General features: G+C 43.6%; 1 protein-coding gene across 4 annotated transcripts in view; it reads left to right on the top strand.

Moving 5' to 3' along the window:
- LOC123504167 (protein dead ringer homolog) overlaps nucleotides 1-26735 on the top strand; it is a 221049-nt gene that overhangs the window by 24866 nt on the left and 169448 nt on the right. For all 4 annotated transcript variants that reach the window (XM_045254505.1, XM_045254504.1, XM_045254503.1 and 1 more), the window contains exons 2-3: nucleotides 6892-7191; nucleotides 10676-10999. In XM_045254505.1, the coding sequence (XP_045110440.1) occupies nucleotides 6892-7191; nucleotides 10676-10999 (624 nt within the window). The remainder of the gene's footprint in view (nucleotides 1-6891; nucleotides 7192-10675; nucleotides 11000-26735) is intronic.

Below are 26735 nucleotides of genomic sequence, written 5' to 3'. Positions count from 1 at the left end.
CTGACTGTTGGCTGTCCTTATTGTGCTGTGTCCATTCTCTGTCACTGGTTCATATTCTGCCTTTTTCTTTTATACCACGTGGGCTTTTCACGGGAATTTATGGGCTAAGGGGGATAATTTTTGTGGTACCTCCTATCTGAAATCCCACCTGCTAGGAAACCGTTGCCGTGAGTGAGGAAGCCCAACCTACACTCGGACCGTGGACAGGATTTGAACCCGTGTGCTTGGAGACCCCTCGGACCCCAAAGCACGCATGGTTCCACTGTACCACTGGTTTATGTTCTGCCCTGTTTTGATTTGCGTTGATCTCCCTCACGTTGTTGGCTGCCGTTGTGTTGTGTTCGTTTTCTGTCACTGGTTTATGTTCTGCCCTGGGTTGATTTGTGTTGTTCTGCCTCACGTTTTCATCATGTTTCCTTTTTAGTTGTATGACTTTGTTTTGTGGTTATTGTTTTCTTATTTCCAGTGTTTGTCTTCATTCTCTGTTATCTTATTCATTTGTTTTCCCTTTTTTTTTCTTCTTTCTACTGTTTTTCTCTCTGTTTATCTGATTTCCTCTTTATTCTGCTTTCTCTTTTGTCTTTGTTTTGTTTTCTTGCTTGTTTTTGTTCTTTTCTTCTTGTTCTACTTTTATTCTTATGAAAAGTAAAGTTTGCTTTTAAGAAATTTGAACACTAGGACTCTCTCTCTCTCTCTCTCTCTCTCTCTCTCTCTCTCTCTCTCTCTCTCTCTCTCTCTCTCTCTCTCTCTCTCTCTCTCTCTCAGCAGCGGTCATTGTTCTCGTAAAGGTGACTTTCATGAAATGCTCCACGAAAACAATAGAATTTCGACTGACTTGAAAGGTTTTTTAAAGATTTTTTTTTTCTCTCAGTGTCATTATTCGTTTATTTCTAGCCATTTCTTCTTTCACTGTTATTTTATCTATTTACTGTGATATGTAACTATGGAAGAAAGACAAGAAGAAGGAAAATAAGAAAGTTAAGATTTGTTGCTGGTGTTGCTACTACTACTACTACTACTACTACTACTACTACTACTACTACTACTACTACTACTACTACTACTACTACTACTACTACTGCCGTTATTTTTCCTCTTTTCTTCTTTCTTCCCCCTTTTTACAAGTCTTGTGAAAGGATCTCTCTTCCTTCCTTTCTACTTTTCTTCTTCCTACTCTTCCTCTTATAAGCCTTCTTCCTTGTTCCTTTATTTTCCTTTGCTAATCCACGTCGCATACTATAAACTGAATGGAGAAGCGTATGGCATTCTCTTTAATTAATCCCTTCAGTACTGGGACGCATTTTTATCTCTTGGGTATGATGAAACTATTTTATTTCCATTAGGAAGTGTTTATGGTGGTCAGAAGATTAATGGCAAGAGTCTTCACTATTTTAATCCCCCACATACGTTTATGAAGCTGTAGAAAATCATCCAATAGTGACCAGAATGAATATGAAAACGAGTCTCAGTAGTGAAGGGGTTAAGGAGAACGGAGGGCTGGTATTTTGTTCTTTCTTTGTGTTCATTTGAGCTTCTCCCTCTTTCCCTACCAAGCCAGCCAACAAGCCGTCTCCAGCTGCCTGATCATACTTTTATAGCGCCATTAAATCGTATTATTAGATTTATGGCTCTTGTGTTTAATGGCGCTCCCCCTTAAAATATCACTTTCTGGGAACAGGGCATGGTGTGTGTGTGTGTGTGTGTGTGTGTGTGTGTGTGTGTGTGTGTGTGTGGAGTTAGTTGAGGAAAAGATATATATTCCAGTGTCACTAATTTTTATCTTTTATTACTGTTTTCGTTTTCTTTCATCATATTTTGTCTTGCATCCCTCCTTTTGTCTCCCTTTACCGCTTCCCACCGTTTCTCTCAACTCATTGCTTTTATTTCTTGCTTATTTCTTTTGTTATTGTTTTTACCCAATAATTATTCTTCTTCCTTCAAACTTTATTAATTTTGTGCCTTCTTGCTTCATTCTATTTGTTTCCTCTTCTTTTTTCTTGTCCAGTTTCATTTATCGTTTTTTTTTCTTTCATTTTTTTTAACGTGTACATAATTCTTTCTTTTCTTACGTTGTACTTCGTTATTTTAGTTGTTTTTGACTACAATATATTCACATTTTATTCTTACGTATTTCTTCATTATAGCTTCATTTTTAGTAGTTGTTGTAGTGGTAAAAAAGAAGAAGAAGAAGAAGTAGTAGTAGTAGTAGTAGTAGTAGTAGTAGTAGTAGTAGTAGTAGTAGTAGTAGTAGTAAAAAAAGCAGCAGCAGCAGTAATTATTGTTTTTTGTTGCTGCACATAACAGTTCTCGCATATCTCAATTTCTGAATGTCTCGCGCTTCAATATTACTTAAAAGCAGTACCCTGAACGAAAGAGCCCACAAGAAAACATTAAATAGAATAAATAACTCAAATCGTTTTCAAATATATTCGTTGGATCTTTCATAATCATTTGTTACGGAAATGCACATAACACTGTTCTGTTTCCGTCTCGTGCGTGCAGTTAACCAGGAACTCTCCGTTTACGACTCTTTGTTTACGAGAGTTTGCAGAGCTGCTTTTAACCTTCTTCCGTCACCTTATTGTGCGGAGATAGAGAGGCAAGCTGGTGGGCTGGAGTGAAGGCAGGCAGGCAAACTGACAGGAAGACAGGTAGAAGATAGGTATGCCATTATCACCCACTCCTACTTTTTCTTCTTTCTTTATATGTAAGAGGTTCTTTGGCCAAGATCATCAAAAAATGAGGTGCCAGCCCAAAATTAGATGTAAAAGTATCATCGAATATTGGAGGATAAGTGTCATGAAACCTTCTGCTTGAAAGAATTTAAATCATAGGAAGGATGATATACAGAAATAGACCGTAGCAATAACAATTCTTGAAAAAATAGTAACAATGTAACACAACCTCTGTAATCCAAAGTAGAAAGGCAGATAGAAGAGTAAACTGAAAGAGACAGAAAGGAAACAGGTAAAAAGAAGATAGGAAAGTTATGGACAGACTTGCCTAACCTGGAGGGAAATAAACAGATACAGGCATAAAAGCAAACAAAAAGCAAGTAAACAAGATGACAGATAGACAAAATAAGAAGACAAGTAGGAATCTTCTGAGGCAACTTTCGTATGCATCTTTCCAAATAAGCATACGAGAATCAATTGTATTATCCTCAACATTTCTTGCATATCATCACTCATAGATTCGGCTTCTCTTATAGGTACTGGATGCAACACAATCTCTGTAACTACACCAATCAACATCGTTTGTGTTTCTTTGATTTTTTAGAACCTGAAAGTTTAATATTTTTCATCCATCTTGGTACACATATGTCAGTTTCCTTAGTCAAGCTTCGTGACGGTACTGGATACAACACAATCTCTGTAACTACACTAATCAACACATTTTGTATTTCTTTGACTTTTTGGAACCTTAAAGTTAAAGATTATTTAATTTTTATCCCACTTGGTACACTTAAGCAAATCTCCTTCACACACACACACACACACACACACACACACACACACACACACACACACACACACACACACACACACACACACACACACACACACACACACACTAACAACAAATATAGTAGAGCAATGCAGGGAGGAGTATTTATTTTCTTACCTTCTTATTTTCCTTTTTTCATCCATATTAAGTTTCTTTGACACATAATGAAAAAAAAAAATACAATATATAGTAAAGCAATGAAGGGAGTGGTTTTGGGGAGAGAGAGAGAGAGAGAGAGAGAGAGAGAGAGAGAGAGAGAGAGAGAGAGAGAGAGAGAACTAGGAGGGAGTTAGTGCAGGAGTGGACAGTGGGCGGGCTGTGGGCGGCTGTCACCTTGATAAAGTGGGCGGCGGGTCACCCTCCGGCCCGCTGTGGGAAGGCAACACAGTCCAACCATTAATGAATTTTGTTTGTATTTATCATGCGGGCGAACCAGTGACAGGATGGAGGGAGGGGGAGAGGGAGAGGGAGAGGGAGAAGTGGAGAGGATGGGTCGTGAACTGTCTATCCTCCTCCTCCTCCTCCTCCTTCCCCCGTCCAGCCAGTATTCGTGACCAAGGCAATGACGGAACGCGTGTACAGATGCAGCCTTTGCACCGCCTCTAGCTAGGACAAGTCGCTGCCTCGTGATGCTGCCACTACCTGTCCTTTCCTCTCTTCCCTGCCACTCTCCTACCTCACTCTCCGTTTTCTTCCTCTCTCATTGCCTCCAGTCATACTCTATTATCTTTCCTCCTTGCTTCTACTTTTTTTTTTTCTCTCTCTCTCTCTTCGTTATTTTTCTCCATATCTCCGTCTTTTCCTGCATTTTTCCTTCCTTCTCTTCTCTCCCGCTACACTTCCTTCTCTATTTCCTCCTTTCCTTCCTCTATCTATCAAGTTTCTTTGTTATTTTCTTTATTTTTACCTGGCGATGAGTCTGACACGAACGTAGTGATTTTGAAGAGTCACCTCAATATTCTTCTCCCACGAAATAATGTAAATAAGAGGATATTCTAATAAGGAGTAATTTCTACAGGTGTTTTCCTTCTTGGCGGAAACTTAAGTCGTAGGAGTGAGGAAAAGTATATATTTTTTTTCCCTTTTCGTTGATTTATTTTCCGTTTTGTTTTTATTTCACTTTATTGCAATCATGAGTGTGGATACTTTCTTCATATGGATGGCAGAGTTGGTATTTTGTGTGGATATTTTGCTGCGCGTATAAAGATAATGATGTTCCTATGTTTTTCTAAAGTATGATAATGATCTTATGTTTACGTAAAGTACAATAATGATCCTATGTTTACTTGAAGTCTAATGATGATCCTTTTTCCACCTAAAGTCTAAAGATAATGACGATCCTATGTTTACCTAAAGTATCATGACGATCCTTTGTCCACCTAAACCTCCAATAGATGAGTTGATAGTAATACAATAAAAGATACACTAAGAAAAATAAGTAATAAATTTTGCTGGTGTTATGTTCTAATTCTTCTCTTATAAACACAAACCAACGCTTTTCTTTTTAACATTTACAAAACTTAAACCACAGAACACAACATTATATCCATCCGTTTACATCATATACATTTTTCCCTCTGACAGAAATAATACTAAAGGAAATGATAAAACAAAAAACAACAAAACCGCTTCACGGTCTCACTGATGCGGATGAGAGCGTAGATCGGGGCGGTGTGAGAAGGGAAGAGAAGGGAAGAAAAATGTGGATTGGGCTTCCATTAAAAAAATAACCATGATGGAGAAGGTAACAGGGTGACGGGGTATCGGGCGGACTTCTCGTGTAATCGCTGTATGTGGGCTGGGATGGATCAGGCCGGAGCTGCGGGGCGGCTGACAGAACGCAGGGGCGGAGGAGGGCTAGGGCGTACCGAGGGGGAGGACATGACAGATAGATATTGGAGATAAAATGCCATGACAGCGGGAGGCGAGAGACAGTACCGTGTGGGGATCCGGCCAGGCACTGAGCGAGGATGGCAGAGAGGCAGGGTGGCAGGGAGGCAGGGAGGGAGGCACTGTGCAGGTGAGGCAGGAAGTACGGCAGGGAGATAGGAATGGAGGCACTATAGAACTAGTGAGGTTTTTGTGAGTAAGGCAGGGAGGGTGGTAGGGTAAAAGGGAAAAAGGCAACATAGAGATGAGGCAGGGGGAGGTTGGCAGAGAGGAGAGGCACTGTAGAGGTGAGGCAGGGAGGATGGAAGGGTAAACAGAAATAAGGCGCTTTATATATTTGTAAGGTAAGGAAGCGAGAGAGGGAGAAAGGCGAGAAGAAAGGATATTACTGAATGGAAGGGATGAACATACACAATCAATTTACTTTCATCATATTTTTATTGTAATTATTATTATTTTATGCAGGAGGGACAGCTGGTCAAGGGAAACAAATAAATGAAAAAGAAAAGAAAAATCAAGGCCCACTGTATTGCCAGTTCCCTAAAAGACATGAGCGTTAACCAAAATTCAGAGACAAATTTCTTGACACCTATATAGAAGTAGCGTTTGAAAATGCTTCCTCTTTTCCCTTTTCTTCTTTTCATCTTCTCTGCATCCATTAATCTTTTCCTATTAAAATGTTATATATTTTTTTTCATATTTCAAGACGCTTTCTCTCAACCATTTCTATGCCAGTACAAGCAGGAGGGAGTGGTGGGTGGGGAGGAACCTTCTGCTTTACTGTCCTATCTCTTTAACCTGTACAGTAGAAAGTCAGAAGCAGTCACCAAAGTTGTAAGGACCAAAAGGTCTGATGCTGTTTGGTTTTCCTTGGTAATATTCTTTTTTTTCCTTTCACTTTTTTTCCTTTCCTAAAAATAATAATAAATAAAAATGTTGTTAGAGAGTTTAATACTGCATAACAAAGGCTAGAAATGCTGTTAAAAATGATGTATTCAGTCTGACGCATTACTTATTAGGCAAGACTGAGCGAGAAAGCGTTGTCCCGCTCGCTTGGTGTGGTTATAATGATGTAAATTAACTTGGTTTGGCCTTGGCGTGGCTATGTTTACGTGGTGCTCCTCCTTCTCCTCCTCCTCCTCCTCCTCCTCCTCCTCCTCCTCCTCCTCCTCCTCCTCCTCTTCTGTTTCCTCCTCCTCCTCCTCGCCTTTCTCGTTTTCGTCCTTCTTTTCCTCACTCTGTGTTGGAGAAGTATGTTGATAATGATTATTGTGATAAAAATGTTAATGATAATGATTTATATATTTTACTTGACATTGTTGTGATTGTGACACTTGACAAACACACACACACACACACACACACACACACACACACACACACACACACACACACACACACACACACACACACACACACACACATTCTCTCTCTCTCTCTCTCTCTCTCTCAAAGCAATAAGTAACGCACCCTTCTCTCTCTCTCTCCCTGCAGTCTGGTACAGAGGAGCGTGTGTCAGACATGGAGCAGGAGGACAGTCTGGGTCTGATGGGCGGCCGCGACAGTCCACTCAAACCAGACGGAGGCGTGGGCGGGGGAGTCGTTGAAGGGGAGGACATTCTAGCCAAACTCCGCCAGCAAGTGTCCGCAGCCTCAATCTTCAGCCAGGCGGCGAGGGAAGGCGGTCTGGGCTCCACTCCCCCGCCCGGCTCACCCAACAACAATAACAATAATAATGGCCACAACCTGTACGACCGCCTCCACACCCTCCTGCAGGCCAAGATGAAGAGGGAGGTGCGTGTCCTGCCCGTATTGGATTGTCGTTACTCTTCTACTTTAGGGCGTTGACGATTCAGGTCGTCTGGAGTATGAACGCCGCGCAGGTCTTGTGTGTGTGTGTGTGTGTGTGTGTGTGTGTGTGTGTGTGTGTGGTTGGTGGAGCTTGGGCGGCCGGCGTCAGTACCTCACAGCAGGTCTCGTCCTTAGCCAATAGTCACCTGATATTAACTGCGCGTTTATTTAATATTACGATGCATTTGTCCCTTGCGCTATTGTGGCCACGCTATGTGCGGCCGACCTGTAAAGTGAGGATTTTTATTTATATTCCCGGTGAGTAATGCGCCTCCATCTGGGACACGGGCCTTGTAGTGTGCATTATAAGCATGACTCGTCAATATCGCCGATGATTTAGTGGCTATTGTGAGCGCCAAATGAATACTGCATGCGACTGTACCTTACGTGATTGATCTTGAGCGCGGTGAGGGAACGGGAAGGAGAGAGGGCGAGAGGTAGAGAAGCGAGTGCGTGTGGCAACTGCCGGCAACTAAGCGCCCCGCGACGAACTCCCTGAGAGGACACGACGCCTAATGACGGGGCGCAGCGGCTACGAGTGCACCGTCATGGACACCGGCATGACGTGAATGTGTAAGGGATCAAAAGCAAATGAATAAACTAATGTTAACGGATGAGCTATTTATTAAAGCGGGGGACGAATATATGAGAAGGACTTGACTGGCTGGGGTTAACTTGATTTGCCTTGGCTTGGCTTGGCTTGGCTTGTCTTGGCTTGGCTTCACTGGCTGGACTGGACTGGGGTGCATAGGGACGAGTCATTGGTACCTACGTGATCTTGAAATGTTTTGGTGCATTCTCTCAACAGGCTCTTGTGGAAATGATGAAGGTTTCCAAGGATGTTTTTTGGTTCTAGTGACGGTTTGACAAAGATTCTGTATAAGTATCCTATCTTGGCTACTTTTCATGATTCTAAAGATAGTTTAACAAGGATTCCGCGTAATTATTCCGGAAAAAAACTACGAAAAATCTAACTAATCATCTCAATGGCCTTTAAGTATAATGCTTATATGAGAGAGAGAGAGAGAGAGAGAGAGAGAGAGAGAGAGAGAGAGAGAGAGAGAGAGAGAGAGAGAGAGAGAGAGAGAGAGAGAGAGCAACTGGACAGAAAAGACTAGTCACACCAAACACATTCAGTCAGTGTGCCAACGTGGAACAAATAAATGAAAGAAATGACACGAATTACGGAGTTTGAGCTTCGTAAACACCAACATTCTCTCCAGAAATTGTCTCTTTTTTTTCCGGGAATTCATCGGTGCCTGCGTCCATTCCCACTTCTTTTTTTTTTCACCTTCCGTGTGATATTATTCTGCTTTCATTATGCTCGTGGGAACAGAGAAGTGCAGTCGCCTCTGAAAAGGAACGAGGTGTTGGAGGAAGAGGAGGAGGAGGAGGAGGAGGAGGAGGAGGAGATGAAGGAGGAGGAGGAGGAAGCGAAAATTAATTGTCTATGTATAGTTGATGGCTTGTGTGTGTGTGTGTGTGTGTGTGTGTGTGTGTGTGTGTGAGGGAAGGAGGAAGAAGAGCATGAGAATGAATAAGTGAATGTGAGTGGTTCAGAGTGATTGTTGTTTGCATATTAATTTTAAGGAAGAAAGAAGGAGGGAATGGTAGGAAAATAACTCTCTCTCTCTCTCTCTCTCTCTCTCTCTCTCTCATCGTCCCTAACATTAACTTTCCTCTACCCTCCACTCCCCTCTTCCCATCTCCCCTTACCTCCCTCCTTCCCCTTTACTCTGTCACCACCTCTCCCTCTCTCCCTCCTCCCCAACATCATCCATTCCTTCACTCCCTTCTCCCTCTTTCATCACAACCAATAGTACATTTTGATCCTTTCTCTTTCCTCCCCTCTCTCTCTCTCTCTCTCTCTCTCTCTCCTCTCCCGTCATCATATTTCCCTCTTCTTTCCTCCCTCCCCCTTTCCCTCCTCACTCTTGCCTCTTTGTTGCCAACTAGGTTTATTCGTGTTAATATACGTATGTATGTATGTGTGTTTTCTGTGGGTCTTCGTATCAAGTGTTTGTTTTATTTCAATAGTTTAAGATGTAAAGAAAGTCAGACCAGTATATATTAAGTCAACAATTTTCATATTATGCGCTTTATTTTTTTTAGTTTAAGCCTTTGAGTACCATGATCCGTTTCCATATTCATACTGCTTACTATCTGGTGGTTATGTACAGCTTCAGAAACTACAGTCTTCGCTATTTTGATCTTCTGACCTCCATAGACCCTCCCTGATGTCAATAGAATGATCTTATCGTACACAAACTTCAATGTAAAAAATATTTCCCAGTATTGAAGGGGTTAAGGAAATAAATAGAAAAAAAATATAGGGAAGGGAAAACTGAGAAATGAAAAACGAAAGGAAAAATATGCAAGAGAATGATAAAGTATTAATAAGTTTATATCCGTCTGCACTTACTTATATATTTGTCATGGTTATATTATTTACTTAAGTACTATTATTATTACTTATTTATTTGTCATGGTTGTATAATTTCAGTGCAAGGAAAGTAAATTAATCAGGTGTGAATGAAGGTGTGGCTGGCGATGATAGGGATAATGAATGGTGATGAACGGCGATGATAATGATGAGTGATGAATGAGAGGTGATGATAGTGGTGGTGATGATAGTGAATGACAGTGAGTGATGAACAGTAAATGATTGTGATGAGTAATGATGAGTAGTGATGATTACAATGGTGTTTTGTGATGATAATGATGGTGGTAGTGAGAGATAGTGATGATGATGATGATGATGACTGAGATGTTGTCTATAGAGGTGGGAAATGTCTTAGAGAGAGAGAGAGAGAGAGAGAGAGAGAGAGAGAGAGAGAGAGAGAGAGAGAGAGAGAGAGAGAGAGAGAGAGAGAGAGAGAGAGAGAGAGATGGGGGGAGGGGGGCGGCAGGTGTGTACGTAAGTTAGTATAATTCGATGTAATTTCAGTGCAAGGTGTGGAGTAAGAGCTTTGGTGTTGCGGGGAGGTGTGAAAACAACACCTGTCTGGCCTTAACAGTCTCTTTGTGTGCCTCGTAATTGATGCTTTTATGTGTTGCTAGCTGTTGTCTTTCATGTCCTGGTATTCCTGTCCCAGCAGCTGCAGCAGTAGTGGTGGCTTAGTAGTAATTGTGTGTGTGTGTGTGTGTGTGTGTGTGTGTGTGTGTGTGTGTGTGTGTGTGTGTGTGTGTGCATAGCTATTTTGTGTGCTATAAGTTGTGTTTGACATTATTATAGTGTGTGTGTGTGTTGCATGGTATACGTGTGTTGTTTAGCGTCAGTGGTGTATTGTGTGAATGCTGTGATGGATGGGAGCTGTCTGGCATTAATGTTGCACGACTTGGATGGTGTGCTGTAAATACGTGTGGGTTTTTTGTGTTGCTTGTTGTGAGTGGTATGCCTTGCTGACGCTGTGTGTGTCTGCCGCAGGAGGACGGTGACGGGGAGGAGGACTCGCGCGACCTGGTGCTGCGGGCGGAGGCGCTGCACCGCCAGCGAGAGTCGCTCTTGTCGTCGCCACAGGCACTCATGAACGCCATGCGGGGCGGCGGGCCGCCCTCGCTGGTGCCGCCCGGGCCACACCTGCCCTTCATCCCCAGCACGGTCGGCCTGCCGCCCACCACGCAGATGCCTCCCACGCCCGGCTCGGCTGGCTCTCGCGACTCCTCGGGCAACGGCGCCCGCACGCCCTCCCATACGCCCGAGCCACACCAGAGTCAGCAGTCCTGGAGCTTCGAGGAGCAGTTCAAACAGGTCAGTGCTTGGCGTGTGTTGCTGTGTCGGTCTTGACCTACACGCTTGTCGGCGGTGACATGAGGTCTTCTATGCTCACAGTCAGAAGTCGAGTAACATTCAGCTCCAGTGTTAAACGCTTTTTCCTTCTCTATGAATCTGCCAAGTGTCAGAGTTCTTAAGGAAACTATTAGCACAACAGATGACTTCAAAGTTGTGAAAAAAAAAGAAAAACTAGAAATGAGTGCCGGTTACTCCACTTGTGACCACGACTGTACAAAGGTTCCTTGATCCAGAGACAAGGGAGGGAACACAGTGGCGGGCTGAGGACCCACTAGTAAAGGAACAGAGACAACCTGATATGGAACAAAGCGGCCGGGCAGGGACGAGGGAGTGTTAGGGACAGTTTGAGGAGGTCATCCCTGCCCCGGCCGGCTTGTGTGCCCGGGTGTTAGTAAACAGAGCGGCGCGCGGGTCTGTGAGGCGGCGCGTCTGGTGCGTTTGGCGGCGGCTGTTCACTCTGTTTACAAACTCTACAGGAAAGTGTTATTACATCAGACCCTGAGTTACAGGTCGCCAGGCTTGTCTCATTGTGTGTGTTTATCTACAGGGGAAAGTACAGGTCTATGGGGACACTGTAGTGAGGCGCGTGTTTGTTTGTCGGTGTGTGTTCAGTGTTTACAAATATTACAGGAAAGATGTGTTGCCATGGGGCGTGTAAAAGGTAGTTGTTGTTAAGTTTGTGTGTTATTAGTGTTGCTATACAGAGTCTTCGTTCTTTACTGAAGTGAATGAACGAGTTGTGTTTATAGTTGCAATCATCACATTATTAGTATTGACATAAAACTTTGAATTGTCTCAAAGTTATTTGTAGAGTTAGACAGGTTCTTGCAAACTTGTTCTGCGGAAAATTTTGGTTGTTATTCTCATTTTTTTTTACATAACATGCATCTTTATCTACCGTGCTCAAAAACTGAAATACTACTCAACTAGTTTTTATTGAGGAAGATTTTTTTTGTCATTCGTTCTGTTAGGAAAGTAATATATTTGTTGCTTTTAGATTCCGCTTTCAAAAAGTACTGTACACTTCGTTAATTTAGAAAGTATTTTTATTTACTTATTTTTCTAATGTTGAGGCCTCTTACTGAGAGATAGAGAAAGAAAAAATGAAATGGAACCTCGCTTACAATCCTGCGCCCAGAAAGTTAGATATATGGAGAGATTCCTAGAAAGTTGACGAATATAGGTAGGTGTTTTGATACTCTTATTCATTCAAAGGTATAAGTAGAATTTTGCTGATTAATGGAGGAGGATTATAATGCGAAAGACAGTGGAAGCGTGTTATTTTAGGTCGTAGCATAAATCTCTCTCTCTCTCTCTCTCTCTCTCTCTCTCTCTCTCTCTCTCTCTCTCTCTCAAAACAATGAACAAAATGCAAAAAATAAAAAGAAAAAGCTGCAAAAACTCAAGGATGTCAGTACCCGGGTTCCATGCTTGTCCATCCATCTATCTATCTATCCATCCATTCATCCACGTTCCCTGCCATTTTCTAGCGTGGAATGCTCCTCATCCTCCTCGTCTCACAAATTTCCTGAAAACATCACTATCAGCCGCCTTTCGCATGCAGTCCTGCCATCTACCTTCCCCCAGACGCAGCAACATCGACCTCATGATTGGGCAGAACTTCATTTTGTCAAGGTGTGTCGGTGCACCAAGAGTGAGTGAGTGTTCCAGCAACCTCGCCAAGCCACGCCAAGGGACAGTGGGCCTTGCGTCGGGGCGTCCAGCGGGTCACCCTCGCGTCGTACTGCGGACACACCAAGCGCAATATTCCCTCTGTTTTTGAGATGAGCCCCGAGATAATGGCAGGCGTCTGTAATCCCCGTCCATGATGTGTTGCCGGCGGAGCGGATGAAGGGTTGGGGTCGGCGGTAATAACAATGATTAAGGTATTGCCCCGTGTGTCCATCAGCGAAAGCGGCGGCCCGACAGCCACTCACGGCCCGCCACCCGCCACCTCGTGCTCTCATTGGTCGCTGTGTCTGCCGCCATCGCTAAGTATTCTTCGGAAGCGCGAGTTTAGCTCCACCTGCAGGACTTCCCAGCCGTACTCGTCTTGCTGCCGTGCCTCCCTTGCCTGCCGGAGCGAGATTGACAGGTCCTGCAGTAACTGACGGGAATAACTGACAGGTGGAACTGCAGTCGATTAGAAATGACAGGCGGCTATTGCTTCTGTTCTTGTCTGGCTGGAAACGTATTGACACTATTCTTTTTAACTGTTCTCGTCAGGCGCAGGTCATAATGAGACTCGGGTGACATGAATACCTGGAGGTAGAATTAGAGAAGCGGGTTATTGCTTCTTGTATTGTCCGATGTGTTATTTCCTTTACATTTTTTTTTTTATTCTTTCTCTTCCTCCTCTTCCTCTTCCTCAGACTACGACTTCTGTTGCTCTTGTTTCTTTTCTTCTTCTTTTTTTTATTGTTCTAGTTTTGTTTTCCACGAGTTCTTGTTCTTTTTCTTCATTCCCTTTCTTTACCGTTCTCTTCGTCGTCCTCTTCTCCTTTTCCTCCTCCTCCTCCTCCTCCTCCTCCTTGTTGTTTTTGTTATTGTCATTGTTGTTGTTAGTCATCACCATCACCATCACCTCCTCATCATCAACATCATCACTTGTTTTTTTCTTTCATTTTTTCTTTCTTTCTTTCTTCTTCTTCTTCTTCTTTCATATGACCGTAGATAATGATTCTGGGAAAATGTAACGCCAATTATGTGCCTCGCTTAGAGTCATAAATATCGCGTGAACGGAGCTGTAGTCATACTATGGAGGAGGAGGAGGAGGAGGAGGAGGAGGAGGAGGAGGAGGAGGAGGAGGAAGAAGAAGAAGAGGAGGTGGAGAGTGAGATTACTGTTCGGCAAGAGTATTGGATTACGTGTGGAGGAAAAGAAGGAGGAGGAAAAAGAAAAAAAAATATTATGAAGATGAATTTCAAAATGCGTTTAGAAAGAAAAAAAATAGAAAGAAGAGGTAGAGTACGAATGAATAATAGTAATGATAATAATAATAATAGTAATAATAATAATAATAATAATAATAATAATAATAATAATAATAATAACAACAAGGCAAAAATACTAAAAAGATGAAGAACGAGAAAGAAGAGAAAGATGGAAAAAAGAAAAAAAAAGAAAAAAAGATACAGTAGAGAAGATGAAGAACATGAAAAGAGCATAAGAAGAAAAAAAAGAAGATGAGGACGAGAAGAAGAAGAAGAAGAAGAAGAAGAAGAAGAACCCTGATGAAGAACGAGAAAGAGAGAGGAAGAAAAAAAAAAAAATAAAAATACAGTAGAGAATATGAAGAACATGGAAAGAATATGAGAAGAAAAAAAAAAAAAGAAAAGGAAGATGAGGACGAGAAGAAGAAGAAGAACCCGTTTGAGTTATATCGTCCTATTTGGCGTCGTTTGCAGATGTCATGGGATTGTGAATGGTGGGTAATCGCGGGGCGGCCGGCACTATGCTTCCCTGCTAATTATACGATGGATTACTCCCTCCACTGCCTGATTACACGCCGCCTCCTGCCGCTATGCCCGCACTTCCTCTACACCTTGAACTCGAGTGCTGCTTCTACTACTACTACTACTACTACTACTACTACTACTACTACTACTACTACTACTACTACTACTAATTTCTTTTTCGTTTCTTGTTTTTTTTTATTTTTGTTCTTTTTCAGTTCTTTTCTTTCTTTCTCATTTTTCTTCTTGTTCTTGTCCTTCTTGTTCTTCTTGTTCTTGGCCTTGTTGTTCTTGTTCTTGCTGTTGTTCTTGTTCTTGTCCTCCTCCTCCTCCTCCTCCTCCTCCTCCTCCTCACTGAACGCATCATCACAGTCCTCCATGCATTCAGATGGACGCGAATTCATCCACTATTGATATTATCTCTCTCTCTCTCTCTCTCTCTCTCTCTCTCTCTCTCTCTCTCTCTCAAGACTCGTTTTGACAGAATGGACATTTAGACAAAAATTATTTGACATTGTAATTAATTGAGAGTAAATATCTTAGTGCACTCTTTCAAACAGATATAGGACACACACACACACACACACACACACACACACACACACACACACACACACACACACACACACACACACACACACACACACACACACACACAAAACGTTGACACCACAGACCCAACCACCACCACCCCCACCACTACCACCAACACCACCGTCGCCGCCTCGGGACTCGCTCGGCCTTGCGTGTTGGCTGCCGACAGTCTAGTAGAGAGGCGATGACGCTCCGCACTGTGATGTGACGCGGATGTGACGCACGCGGGGCTCCTGTGCGGCTGTGGTGATGTGGCTCTTAGTGACAAGATGCACTAGAGTGAAAATCCTTGTTAAAACTACTATTGGATCCGCCTTAGTGTTACTTGACGGTCGGATATGATAGGTTTACGAGTACCAGGCAGCGAGCGGTGACTGACTGACTGACTGACTGACGGGGGTGAGTGAAGCAGCCTGTGGTGGCGTGCGCTGCTGGCCCCTACACCTCTGATATTAGTGTTCATAAGAGGGTTTAGTGGTGGTTGCAGGGTTACGTCTATCTGCCTGCCTTCCTACACCCACAGGTCATGATATGCAAATCAACAACGAGCAGGTGTCTGTCTGTGTGTCTGCCTGTCTGTCTGTGTATCCGTCTGTGTGCTGCAGGAGCCGTGTTGGTGGTGGTGATGGTGGTGGTGGTTGTGGTGGTGGTGGTTTTGGTGACAGGTATTGGTAAAGTGACACTGGCGAGGAAGGAAGGAAGGAAGGGAGAGAGGGAGGGAGGGAAAGTGGGAGGGAGACCGCCAGGTGTAAGAGTGGCAATGGTAAAACGAAATGATTAACTCTCTCTCTCTCTCTCTCTCTCTCTCTCTCTCTCTCTCTCTCTCTCTCTCTCTCTGTAAAGAAGGAGGAGGAGGAGGAGGAGGAGGAGGAGGAGGAGGAGGAGGAGGAGAGGAGGAGATGTGTCGTCAGTCATACTACCACCATCTCCCTCATCTTCTCCTCCTCCTCCTCCTCCTCCTCCTCCTCCTCCTCCTCCTCCTCCTCCTCTTCCTTCTCCTTCTCCTCCTCCTCCTCCATCACCACTCATCGCTATTTTCCACCACCTGCCTCCATCACCCTTATGGCTACTACCATTACCTCCTCCTCCTCCTCCTCCTCTCTCCTCCTCCTCCTCCTCCTCCATTTTGTCTTTCATTATCGATTAGTCACTTTCTTCTTCCTCATTCAGTAGATCAGTAAAGGGATCGACCTTACCATCACCTTCACCATCATCACCACCACCATCACCACCACCACCATCACTACCACCACCACCATCACCACCAAAATAACAAAGAGAACAACAACATAAAAAAAAGAAAACAAGAACAAGAAAATGATTTACATGTACACCACCACCACTACCATCATCACCACCACCACCACCACCACCACCACCATCATCATCATCATCATCATCATCATCATCATCATGGGTTGGCCATCCTGTCCCAAGCCAGTATGTTAAAATTGCTGTAAATTACTGTGTCTTGTGTTGCCTTTGAATCTTTATTGGCGTGTTGGAGGAAGGGAAGGAGGGAAGGAGGGAGGGAGAGAAGGAGGGAAGGGAGGGAGGGAGAGAAGGAGGGAAGGATGGAGGGAAGCGTCTGACGGGTGTTTCTTCCTTCTCTCTCTCCCACATCTCATCACTCTTCCATCGTTTATTATCTTTACCTCTTTCTCTTCATTTCTATTTCCATTTTTTGTCTCTCTCTCTCTCTCTCTCTCTCTCTCTCTCTCTCTCTCTCTCTCTCTCTCTCTCTCTCTCTCTCTCTCTCTCTCTCTCTCTCTCTCTCTCTCTCTCTCTCTCTCTTCTTTCCATTCTCCAGATTATATCTAATTTAATGTATATGTATTCGAGTGTTTCGACTCTCTCTCTCTCTCTCTCTCTCTCTCTCTCTCTCTCTCTCTCTCTCTCTCTCTCTCTCTCTCTCTCTCATAGCATAACTTAATCAAATCTAAAACTGGGCTTTTTGCTTGAGATATAACATAAACGAGAGAGAGAGAGAGAGAGAGAGAGAGAGAGAGAGAGAGAGAGAGAGAGAGAGAGAGAGAGAGGATGTCGTGACCTGACGGGCCGTAAGGGAGAATAATTCACATTAGAGGTCAAACAGGTAGCCACGCTGCTCTCTCTCTCTCTCTCTCTCTCTCTCTCTCTCTCTCTCTTGGTATCTGTTCCGTTTAGGTTTGAATGGCGTGGGAATCTTGTGCCACTTCCTCCTCCTCCTCCTCCTCCTCCTCCTCCTCCTCCTCCTCCTCCTCTTCCTAATCCTAATCCTAATCCTCTTCTTTTTACGATTTCCGCGCCTGCATTTTTGTTAATTTATCTCTCTCTCTCTCTCTCTCTCTCTCTCTCTCTCTCTCTCTCTCTCTCTCTCTCTCTCTCTCTCTCTCTCTCTCTCTCTCTCTCTCTCTCTCTCTCTCTCTGTGTATATTCTTTTTCCCTGTGATTTGATTTTTTTTTCTTTCATCAGTTCCTTCATTTTTTTGGTGTAATATCTTTTTCCTGTGTGTCATTATTTGTGTATGTCAAAAAAGTAAACAATCTTTATCGTACTGGAAGATATCACCAAAGGACCTTCACAACAATATATATTTAACCCCTTCAGTAGCATGACGCGTTTCCATATTCATTCTGGTTACTATTTGGTGGTTTCATACAACTTCGGAAACTCATGTGAAGGATTGAAATAGTGAAAACTGCTGCCATTAATCTTCTGACCTCCATAAACTCTTCCTAATGTCGATAAAATGGTCTAATCGTACACAAATCTCAAGGCGAAAATGTGTCCAAGTAACTAAGGGATTATGAGGAGCGAGACAAACCCATGTGCTTGTCGTCGACCTAGCTCTCCTTTTTGCTCTTAAGCTCGTATTCTCAAACCCTTCTGTACTTCACCACCACTGTTTGAAAAGGCTTTATTGAAACATACGAAGTTTTTAAGGTACTTTTGTTTTTGCGGTCCTAGAGGCAGAGTGACAAGATTTTTTGCGGTTCTAGAGGCAGAGTGACAAGATTTCTTCATTACTAGCTCGTATTTTCAAACCCTTCTGAGCTTCAACTTCACTGTTTCAAAAGGGTTTATTGAAATTTACACAAGTTTTTTTAAGGTGTTTTTGTTCCTGCTGTTCTAGAGGCAGAGTGACAAGATTTCTACATTATTAACTGGAGGAATACTCTTAAAAACCCCGCTAATCATCTCTGTGGCCTTTGAAAACAGTCGTGGTGAGAGCAGAGAGCCAAGCGATCACCACCAGGCGCTTCTTCTCCTTCCTTCATCATGACCCTTCCGTAAATTGGCTACCGGCTGCCGTGGGGCGTAATCGGGTCGGCGCCAGTATAAATTTCCGATAAATCTAACACGGGGAGTAACTAGCGAGGGTCATTATGCTCCTGGTTGTGCCGGTAACAGCCATGCCGACCCGCCACGCTGTCATTTGCTTCCCTAACTACGCCCATACATCAAACATCCATCCATACGCTGCTCCTCCTCCTCCTCCTCCTCCTCCTCCTCCTCCTCCTTCGTCCGTTTCCTACTCTATGTTGACTAGGCTCTCTCTCTCTCTCTCTCTCTCTCTCTCTCTCTCTCTCTCTCTCTCTCTCTCTCTCTCTCTCTCTCTCTCTCTCTCTCTCTCTCTGTCGTGTTTGCTTGATTTCGATTTTATTTGCTTACTATGATAGAGGAAGAGAGAAAAAGTAAGATTGTTTTTATATTTTTACTATTTCTGGTATTTTCTTTTCTCCAACGCTTTTGTGTGTGTGTGTGTGTGTGTGTGTGTGTGTGTGTGTGTGTGTGTGTGTGTGTTCTTTAGTCTCCATGCAGACAATCGCCAGTGAGTTACCAATTTTTAGACACGTCACAGCTTATTCGCTCCTCCTTCCTTTTAGCCTTACATGTCACACTTCGTATAGGTCACCACAACACAGGTCACCACGCCCTGAAAGATGACCGTGTCCAGGTTGTCCCCCGGGTAAGGCTCCCTCGGGTCATGGTTCCCCGCTCTCCCACGTCGTGTTATCGGCACAATGTTCTCCTCAACAGTCGCCGAATTTACAGGAAACTGCCGCGAGGGACAAAGGCGCTAATGACTCGAACGGTGATAAGGCGACGTGATGGATGACCGGCAGGGTGAGGCGGTCCAGTCTGGCGGTGCAGTGGTGTGTGTGTGTGTGTGTGTGTGTGTGGTTGCTGTCTATTGAGTGTATTTCGAGACTTTGCTCCCTCACCATGACTGTTTTCAAAGGCCATATAAGTGTTTAGCTGTGTTCCCAAGGCTTTTTTTCCTATTAGTATTGTAGATATCGTGTTATTTTGTCACTAGAAATCTCAATGTGCAGCGCAGAAGTGTTTATGTGAATACGGTTCCCTGATGTGATGCTTTGTTGTGGTGCGGCTGTGTTCTGCAGTGCCAGTAGTTCCAGCGGGCCAGGGTAACAATTCCGTGCCCTTTAATGTTTCATCTCCGCGTTGGTTTCGTTCCTTTCTTTTTCCTTACTTTGTTCCTTCCATCCTCTGCGTTAAATCCAGGTTAGTTTCGGTACTTTCTCTCTTTCTCCTTCCCGTGTCTCTTTATTCTTTTCCTTCCTTTCTTTCCAACTTTCCTTGCTTTGTTCATTTTCTTTGTTTCCTCCTTGCCATGTTTCCTATCTCTCCTTTCTTCCTCATTTCTTTCTATCTTGTTCCTTTTCCTTCCCTCCTCCATGCATCTTATTTTTTCCTCCTTTCATCCTCCATGCCTTGTTCCTATTCCCTCTTCCTTCCATCTTCCTTACTCTGTGTCTCGCTCTACCTCCTTCTCTGCCCCTCTCGCTAGACTCCATCATCTTCCCGACCCCGCAAGTCCCCTCATGAACTATTAATCGCCGTCGTTGGAGGTGATGAGGTCCGCCGCCCCTACCTCGCTGGCACCGTTTTTCTTACCCCGTGGCGCTGCTCGAGAGGGAGGGAGAGGCTGCGGGGAGGGGAGTCCAGCATCTCTCGCCACATCATCAGCTTCATGTCACGTGCGAGGGTTCTGTGTGCGATGAGTGACGCCTCGCGGACCAATCACGGCGGGTATACAGTTGAGGTTCATCCAATAAGGGCGTGAGGCGTTCAGGTCACCGCCTAGTGCTATTGATCAAGCCCACTGCTTTTTTTTCTTCTTCTTCTTCTTGTTCTTGTGCATCGTCTCCTCCGCCTTCGTCCTCTTCGCCGCCAGGAATATCTGTCGCTGAAAAATGTCTTCGCGAGGGGAATCATTTTTCAAGTTAAGGAATCACCCTCGTACTCCCACCCCCACCACCACCACTGCCACCTCTGCCACCACCACCACCGCCACCACTGCCACCGCCACCACCACCACCGCTACCACCACCACCACCACCACCTCCAACTCGTTTTTTTTTTTTTTTTTGTCTTACCTTTACTGTTTGTATGTTTGGAAACAAACAAACAAACACACACACACACACACACACACACACACACACACACACACACACACACACACACACACACACACACACACACACACACACACACACACTGAATTTAGTGTTTTATTCTATTCATCTATTAGAGAGAGAGAGAGAGAGAGAGAGAGAGAGAGAGAGAGAGAGAGAGAGAGAATGAGGAAGGAAAAATTTATATTAGTAAACATCTAGTGCCAATGAATGACCTCTATGAAAACAAGGAGGAGGAGGAGGAGGAGGAGGAGGAGGAGGAGGAGGAGGAGGAGGTGGAGGAGGTGGTAGCGGTGGTGGTGAAGGTGAATTATTGGCCTTACAAAAAAGTACGCAAGCTACCAATGAATGATTTCAGGAAGAGGAGGAGGTGGAAGAGAAGTTGAATTGGCCAGCGAAAACTAGTCTCTTTCATTGATATCTGATTGAAGAAGAGGAAGAGGAGGAAGAAGAAGGAGGAGGAGGAGGAGGAGGAAGAGGAGGCAGAGAGTAAGACTAAGAATTGTGTTCTTCTTCCCTTTCATTGATATCTTCAGAAGGAGGAAGAGGAACACAACTGAACACAAAAGATGAACGAGCAGCAAGAGGTTTGTTTGTCTTTATAAGATGGATGGATGGAGGAGGAGAAGAAAGAAGAGAAAGAGGAGGAATACAAAAGAATACAAAGGAAAGCCAAACAGCAACAGACCTCTTGATGCTTTCGAGGTTGTTTGGTAACTATTTCTAACTGGCTACAGATAAGAGAGACAGGAAGGAGGAGGAGGAGGAGGAGGAGGAGGAGGAAGAAGAGTAATTTGGTAATACATAACTGTAGTGAATCATTAAAAAAAAAAATGAAAATAAAAATAAATTAGAGAACAAAAGGCATGATGATTACTATATTAGAAAAAAATAACATTAAAATCCTTATCAATTTTGCCAACGAAGACTGCGGAAGTACGGTTAGTAGCAACAACAACAGCAGCAGAAGTTATGTAATCAACAGCAACGACACTGGGAAAATAAATAGCAACAGCTTCTCGTAGTAGCTTCTTATACCAGTGATTATTTGAATGAAAATGAGCTGGCGGAGAAGGAGGAAGAAGAAGAAAGATTCACTGTACCAGCCTTGCCAATGGATGATATCTGAATGAAATGGTGAATTAGAGGGAGGAGGAGGAGGAGAAGGAGGAGGAAGAGGAGGAGGAAGTGGAAGAGAAGAACGGTTCATTGTATCACTTTGCCAATGGATGATATCTGAATGAAACGGTGAATCAGAAGGAGGAGGAGGAGGAGGAGGAGGAGGAGGAAAATGCTGTAGTAACTTCCTCGGTCAATGAATGATACCTGAGGGGAAAGAGGAAGAGAAGGAGGAAAGTACTACTACTATTATTATTATTATTATTATTATTATTATTATTATTATTATTATTATTATTATTATTATTATTATTATTATTATTATTATCATTATTATTATCATTATCATCATCATCATCATCATCATCATTCATGTATTTATTTGTATGTTCACGTTATTTTTGAGGGATTCTTTCAGTACCCATACAAATAGATAAATTCACAGCTCTCGTATCTCAAAAAGTATCCCCTTTAGCTCATTAATTCCCGTGATAAGCCCACATGGAATATAAAAACAAAACATACCAGCCTTGCGTCCACTCAACACTGGTAAAGGAGCAACTTACTAATAGATTAACCAAGCTGCAGCGAGGGATTAGTCTGGTTATTTAGTTCTGATCGTTATTTTTACTCAAGTCGAGAATTTGATGAGGAGGCTGACTGTCTGGCTGGCTGGCTGGCTGGCTATCTGTCTGTCTGGCTGGCTGGCTGGCTGGCTATCTGTCTGTCTGTCTGTCTGTCTGGCTGGCTGGCTGGCTGGCTGGCTGGGTGACTGGCTGGCTGTCTGTCTGGCTGGCTGGCTGGCTGGTTATCTGTCTGTCTGTCTGTCTGTCTATCTGGCTGGCTGGGTGACTGGCTGGCTGTCTGTGTGTCTGGCTGGCTGGCTGGCTGGCTGTCTGACTGTCTATCTGTCTGTATGTCTGTCTGTCTCTCTGGCTGGCTGGCTGGTTGGCTGGGTAACTGGCTGGCTGTGGTCTACTCCGTGCTGTTCCCTCGTCCTCATCCTCGCATTTTCTTTAATTTATCTCTCGACGAGGAGCGAAAGACACATCATATGCCAAGCCGCTTTTTGTCTTCAGTTTAAGGTTGTTTGTAAGTGTCACGGAGGTTGGCGGCGAGGGCGGTGCCGTGGGCGTGGAGGAGGAGGAGGAAGAGGAGGAGGAGGGTGTTGTCTTGGTGGAGGTGATGTTGTTGTGTTATTTTGGTAGGAATGTGTGTGGGTGGAATGTGTGTGTGTGTGTGTGTGTGTGTGTGTGTGTGTGTGTGTGTGTGTGTGTGTATGGTCACCCTCGTAAGAAGCTTTGGGCATAACTGTTGAATATATAAAGTCTCAGACAGATAGATAGAGTAGTAGTAGTAGTAGTAGTAGTAGTAGTAGTAGTAGTAGTAGTAAGTAGTAGTAGTAGTAGTAGCAGTAGAAGCAGCAAAAATAGTAATAGAAGCAACAATTATAGGAAGAGAAAGAGCAGTTACACCATTCATCTCTCTCTCTCTCTCTCTCTCTCTCTCTCTCTCTCTCTCTCTCTCTCTCTCTCTCTCTCTCTCCAAGAAATATAATTATCCCGCACATCGATCACCCTCAGGCTAATAACTCGTCCTGGCAGCGTTATTCGTACACGCTCGCCTTGCTCTATTCATTCCCTTCTGAATCTCGCGCAATGAAGAGACACTCGCACCATGAATCACCTTCTTATCTGGCGATCACAAGGCAGACCCGAGCGACGAGAGGCGGCGTTCAGCTGTGAGTGAGTTGTCAGTGTGTGTGTGTGTGTGTGTGTGTGTAGCTGCGAGGATAGACCAAGAGACGGCAAAGTGGTAGTGGAGATACAGGTTAGTAAGCAAGGTGTGAGGTAGGGATGTGAGAGAGAGAGAGAGAGAGAGAGAGAGAGAGAGAGAGAGAGAGAGAGAGAGAGAGCAATTGTCATAACTAGAAGGATGAGAAATTTTATATATGTAGGGAAGGAACAATAGAATAAACGTGAGATATTAGGATTGGAAGGATACGAAAAGAAACAAAGTAATGAAATAACGAACATAGGAATTAGGAAATAGAAAAAAAGAAGAAGAAGAAAACGAACAATGAATAAAAATGATTGGAAGAAAGTTCGAGAAAGGAAGGAAATAATGAGTAGTTACAAAATACTTATTCCTTAGAGAGCATAACTTTTTAACATAGAAACGGGAATAAAATAAATAATAAATAAAAGATGGAAAGAGACGCAAGTGAAGAAATATTAGAAATTAACTCTCAAACATTGCCATTATAAGGAAAATATGAAATGAAGTGTAGAAAAAACATCAGAGAGAGAGAGAGAGAGAGAGTAAAAAAGTGTGCGAGGTAGAAAGGCAAAAGAGTTAATCTCCTGGCGCGAATATGATGGACGGTGGGGATAATTGCCAACGAGAGAGAGAGAGAGAGAGAGAGAGAGAGAGAGAGAGAGAGAGAGAGAGAGAGAGAGAGAGTTTTCATTTTCGTTCTCGTTCTCTTCTGTCGTGAAAGTGTCGTGGTAAAATGAGTTTTGGGCGAAAGATTCCTAAAACATCTCCAGGTACACGTGTCTGCATCACTAAGATAGGTAAGTGGATAGATAGATGGATAGATAGATAGATAGGTGGATGAATAGATAGTTTATAAGCCACAATCAACTCACACACTGCTTCCCATAATCCTGTGCGCATAACTTCACCAAGTATATACATATTTAGGCAAACGAAATTAATATAGTCATCAAATATATAATCCACAGAGCTTCATACATTAACTAGAAATATATAGTGACAGTTCTCCTTTTCATAATCATAAACACAGCCTTAGAATATTATCATTTATTCTACACATAAATTCAAGCAAAGAAATCGCCTTAAATGGAAGACTTGGTAATGTGACACAAGGGTTTGTATTTTTAAACGCCTTGAGTTTTTACAAAGACTGGAGGATTTTAAATTGTGTTCTTGTTGAGATGAGAAGTTAGAAGGAAGTACAAAGCTGGAAAGATTTTTTAAAGTGAATGAAGGAATGAAAGAAAGAAAAAAAAGGAGGATTTTTTGAAGTGTAAAATGAAAAGAAGGAAGGAAGGGGTAAAGTAGGCAAGGAAGGAAGGAAGGAGCGAGCAAACAGAGCAAGGAAGGAAGGAGCCGCAGCCAAGAGTCAGATTTATATACAGGTTGAGTAATGGAAGCGGTGACAATGTGTGCCTTGGTGTAGCTTTTGTCCGTGTTTGTCTGTCTCGTGTTGGACTGATTCACTGCATGACATCCTATCCTTCATCTCTCTCTCTCTCTCTCTCTCTCTCTCTCTCTCTCTCTCTCTCTCTTAGTATTGTAGTGCCAAAACTATTATTACAATCAATTAGATTCTTCTCTTTCTCCTTCTCTATTCCACCTCTCCTTCCTTCCTTCCTTCCTTCCTTCCTTCCTTCCTTCCTCCCTTTTCTCTTTATCTGACTACCCATTTTCTTTCTTCTTTCTTCATTCTCTCTCTCTCTCTCTCTCTCTCTCTCTCTCTCTCTCTCTCTCTCTCTCTCTCTCTCTCTCTCTCTCTCTCTCTCTATCGGATTGTGTGAGCAGAGAGAGAGAGAGAGAGAGAGAGAGAGAGAGAGAGAGAGAGAGGGCGGGGGGCTGTAGCTCGTGAATTTAGTCCCTCAATGATATTTACTGAGGGATTGTAAGGCAGGCGGCGGCGCGTGGCAGATTCAAGTCAGGCAGAAGTTGATCAGCTGCTTCACCGTGGCGGGAGGTTGGCATAAAGTCCATATTTTGAGGCCACCAACACTTGAATGATCTTCGATGTTCTTCTCTCCTTTCTACTCCCCCTCTTTCCAATCCAGTTCGTTTGTTTAGTAAGATTTGATTCTGATATATTCATAATAGGCGATGTTTCTCCTTTCCTATATTCTATCGCTTTTTTCCTTTTCCGCCTCTTCCTTTTTTTTTCTCTCTCTCTTCTTGCTTTATTTTAGGTGTTGGTTCCCGATGATTAGGTACAATTATCAATAGTGATGGTTCTTTTCTTCTTTCTCTTGGCTGTGATATTTCCGTGCTGTTACAGAGGTTATCATTTCTACTCTTCTGTAAGTTCGAAAGGAGCGGTGGGTGGAGGAGCATTCTTCTTCAGTATTTCTCCGGCTGTACGTTAGATAATGAAGGCCACACATATCCTCTTACGTCTGTTGGTGTTTACTCTCCATTTTTATGTGTTTCTTCTACCTGCACTTGTAAGAACTAACAGGTCTGTTGCTGCTCCTTCTTCTTCATCTGTGTTCCTTGTCTTCGTTGTCATCGTCGTCTTCCACCTTCTCCACCTTCATCTTCCACCTCCTCTACCTTCTCCCTTCCTTTTCTTCTTCCTCTTCCTCTTCTTCGTCAGCAAAAATCCATCAGCAGCGCGTGGAAGGCCATTGGCAAAAACGTCTTTTTAATCTCATCAGGCTGCGCGGGGCGGCGATGAGGGAGCGTTTGATGGTGGCGCGCCTCTGCTTTGTTGGCGCTCGGTGGCTGACGGACGACCCACCAACATTAATACTGGGAGGGCGCGCGCTGCCAACACCCGGACGCTGATTAATATAGGGAAACACTTTGGCAATGCGAATGGTGTGGATATTAAGTGATGTTACATATAAATATATCCCCGCGGCCGCTCTGGTACATCTGATAAATGGGTATTTACAACAGAAAGCCAGTAGTAGTTTGGCTACGTTATATATATTCGAGTGGATTCTACTAGTTGTTTTATGCTACTTACTGCGACGGGGAGAATTATGAACGAAGTGTGTCTTGTTCTTTTTATTACAAGGCGGCACTGCTGGTGGTGTTGGTGGTGGTTGTGGTGGTGGGGTCGATTCAGCAGCGGCGGCCTCGAGGCGTTGAATGAGAACAAAGGAAAGTCATTAGGGACGAGCAGAGGGTCGTAAATAGGCAGGTCGTGGCCGTGCGTAGTGTTGTAAGGGGGATGGGAAAGAATACGAGTGAAGAGGAGACAGCTCGACTCGCCACGAAGGAAGATTCAACGGAGAGAAAAATGATGGAGGTGTTTCTGTTTTGAGATTCTTAGTTCTCTCTTTTTTTTTCGTGTTTTTTACGTAAGAGTGATGATGTGTTGC

This window comes from Portunus trituberculatus, chromosome 15 (assembly GCF_017591435.1).
Source record: "Portunus trituberculatus isolate SZX2019 chromosome 15, ASM1759143v1, whole genome shotgun sequence".
In the NCBI taxonomy this organism is placed as follows: Eukaryota; Metazoa; Arthropoda; class Malacostraca; order Decapoda; family Portunidae; genus Portunus; species Portunus trituberculatus.
This window is presented reverse-complemented; position numbering and strand designations above follow the sequence as displayed.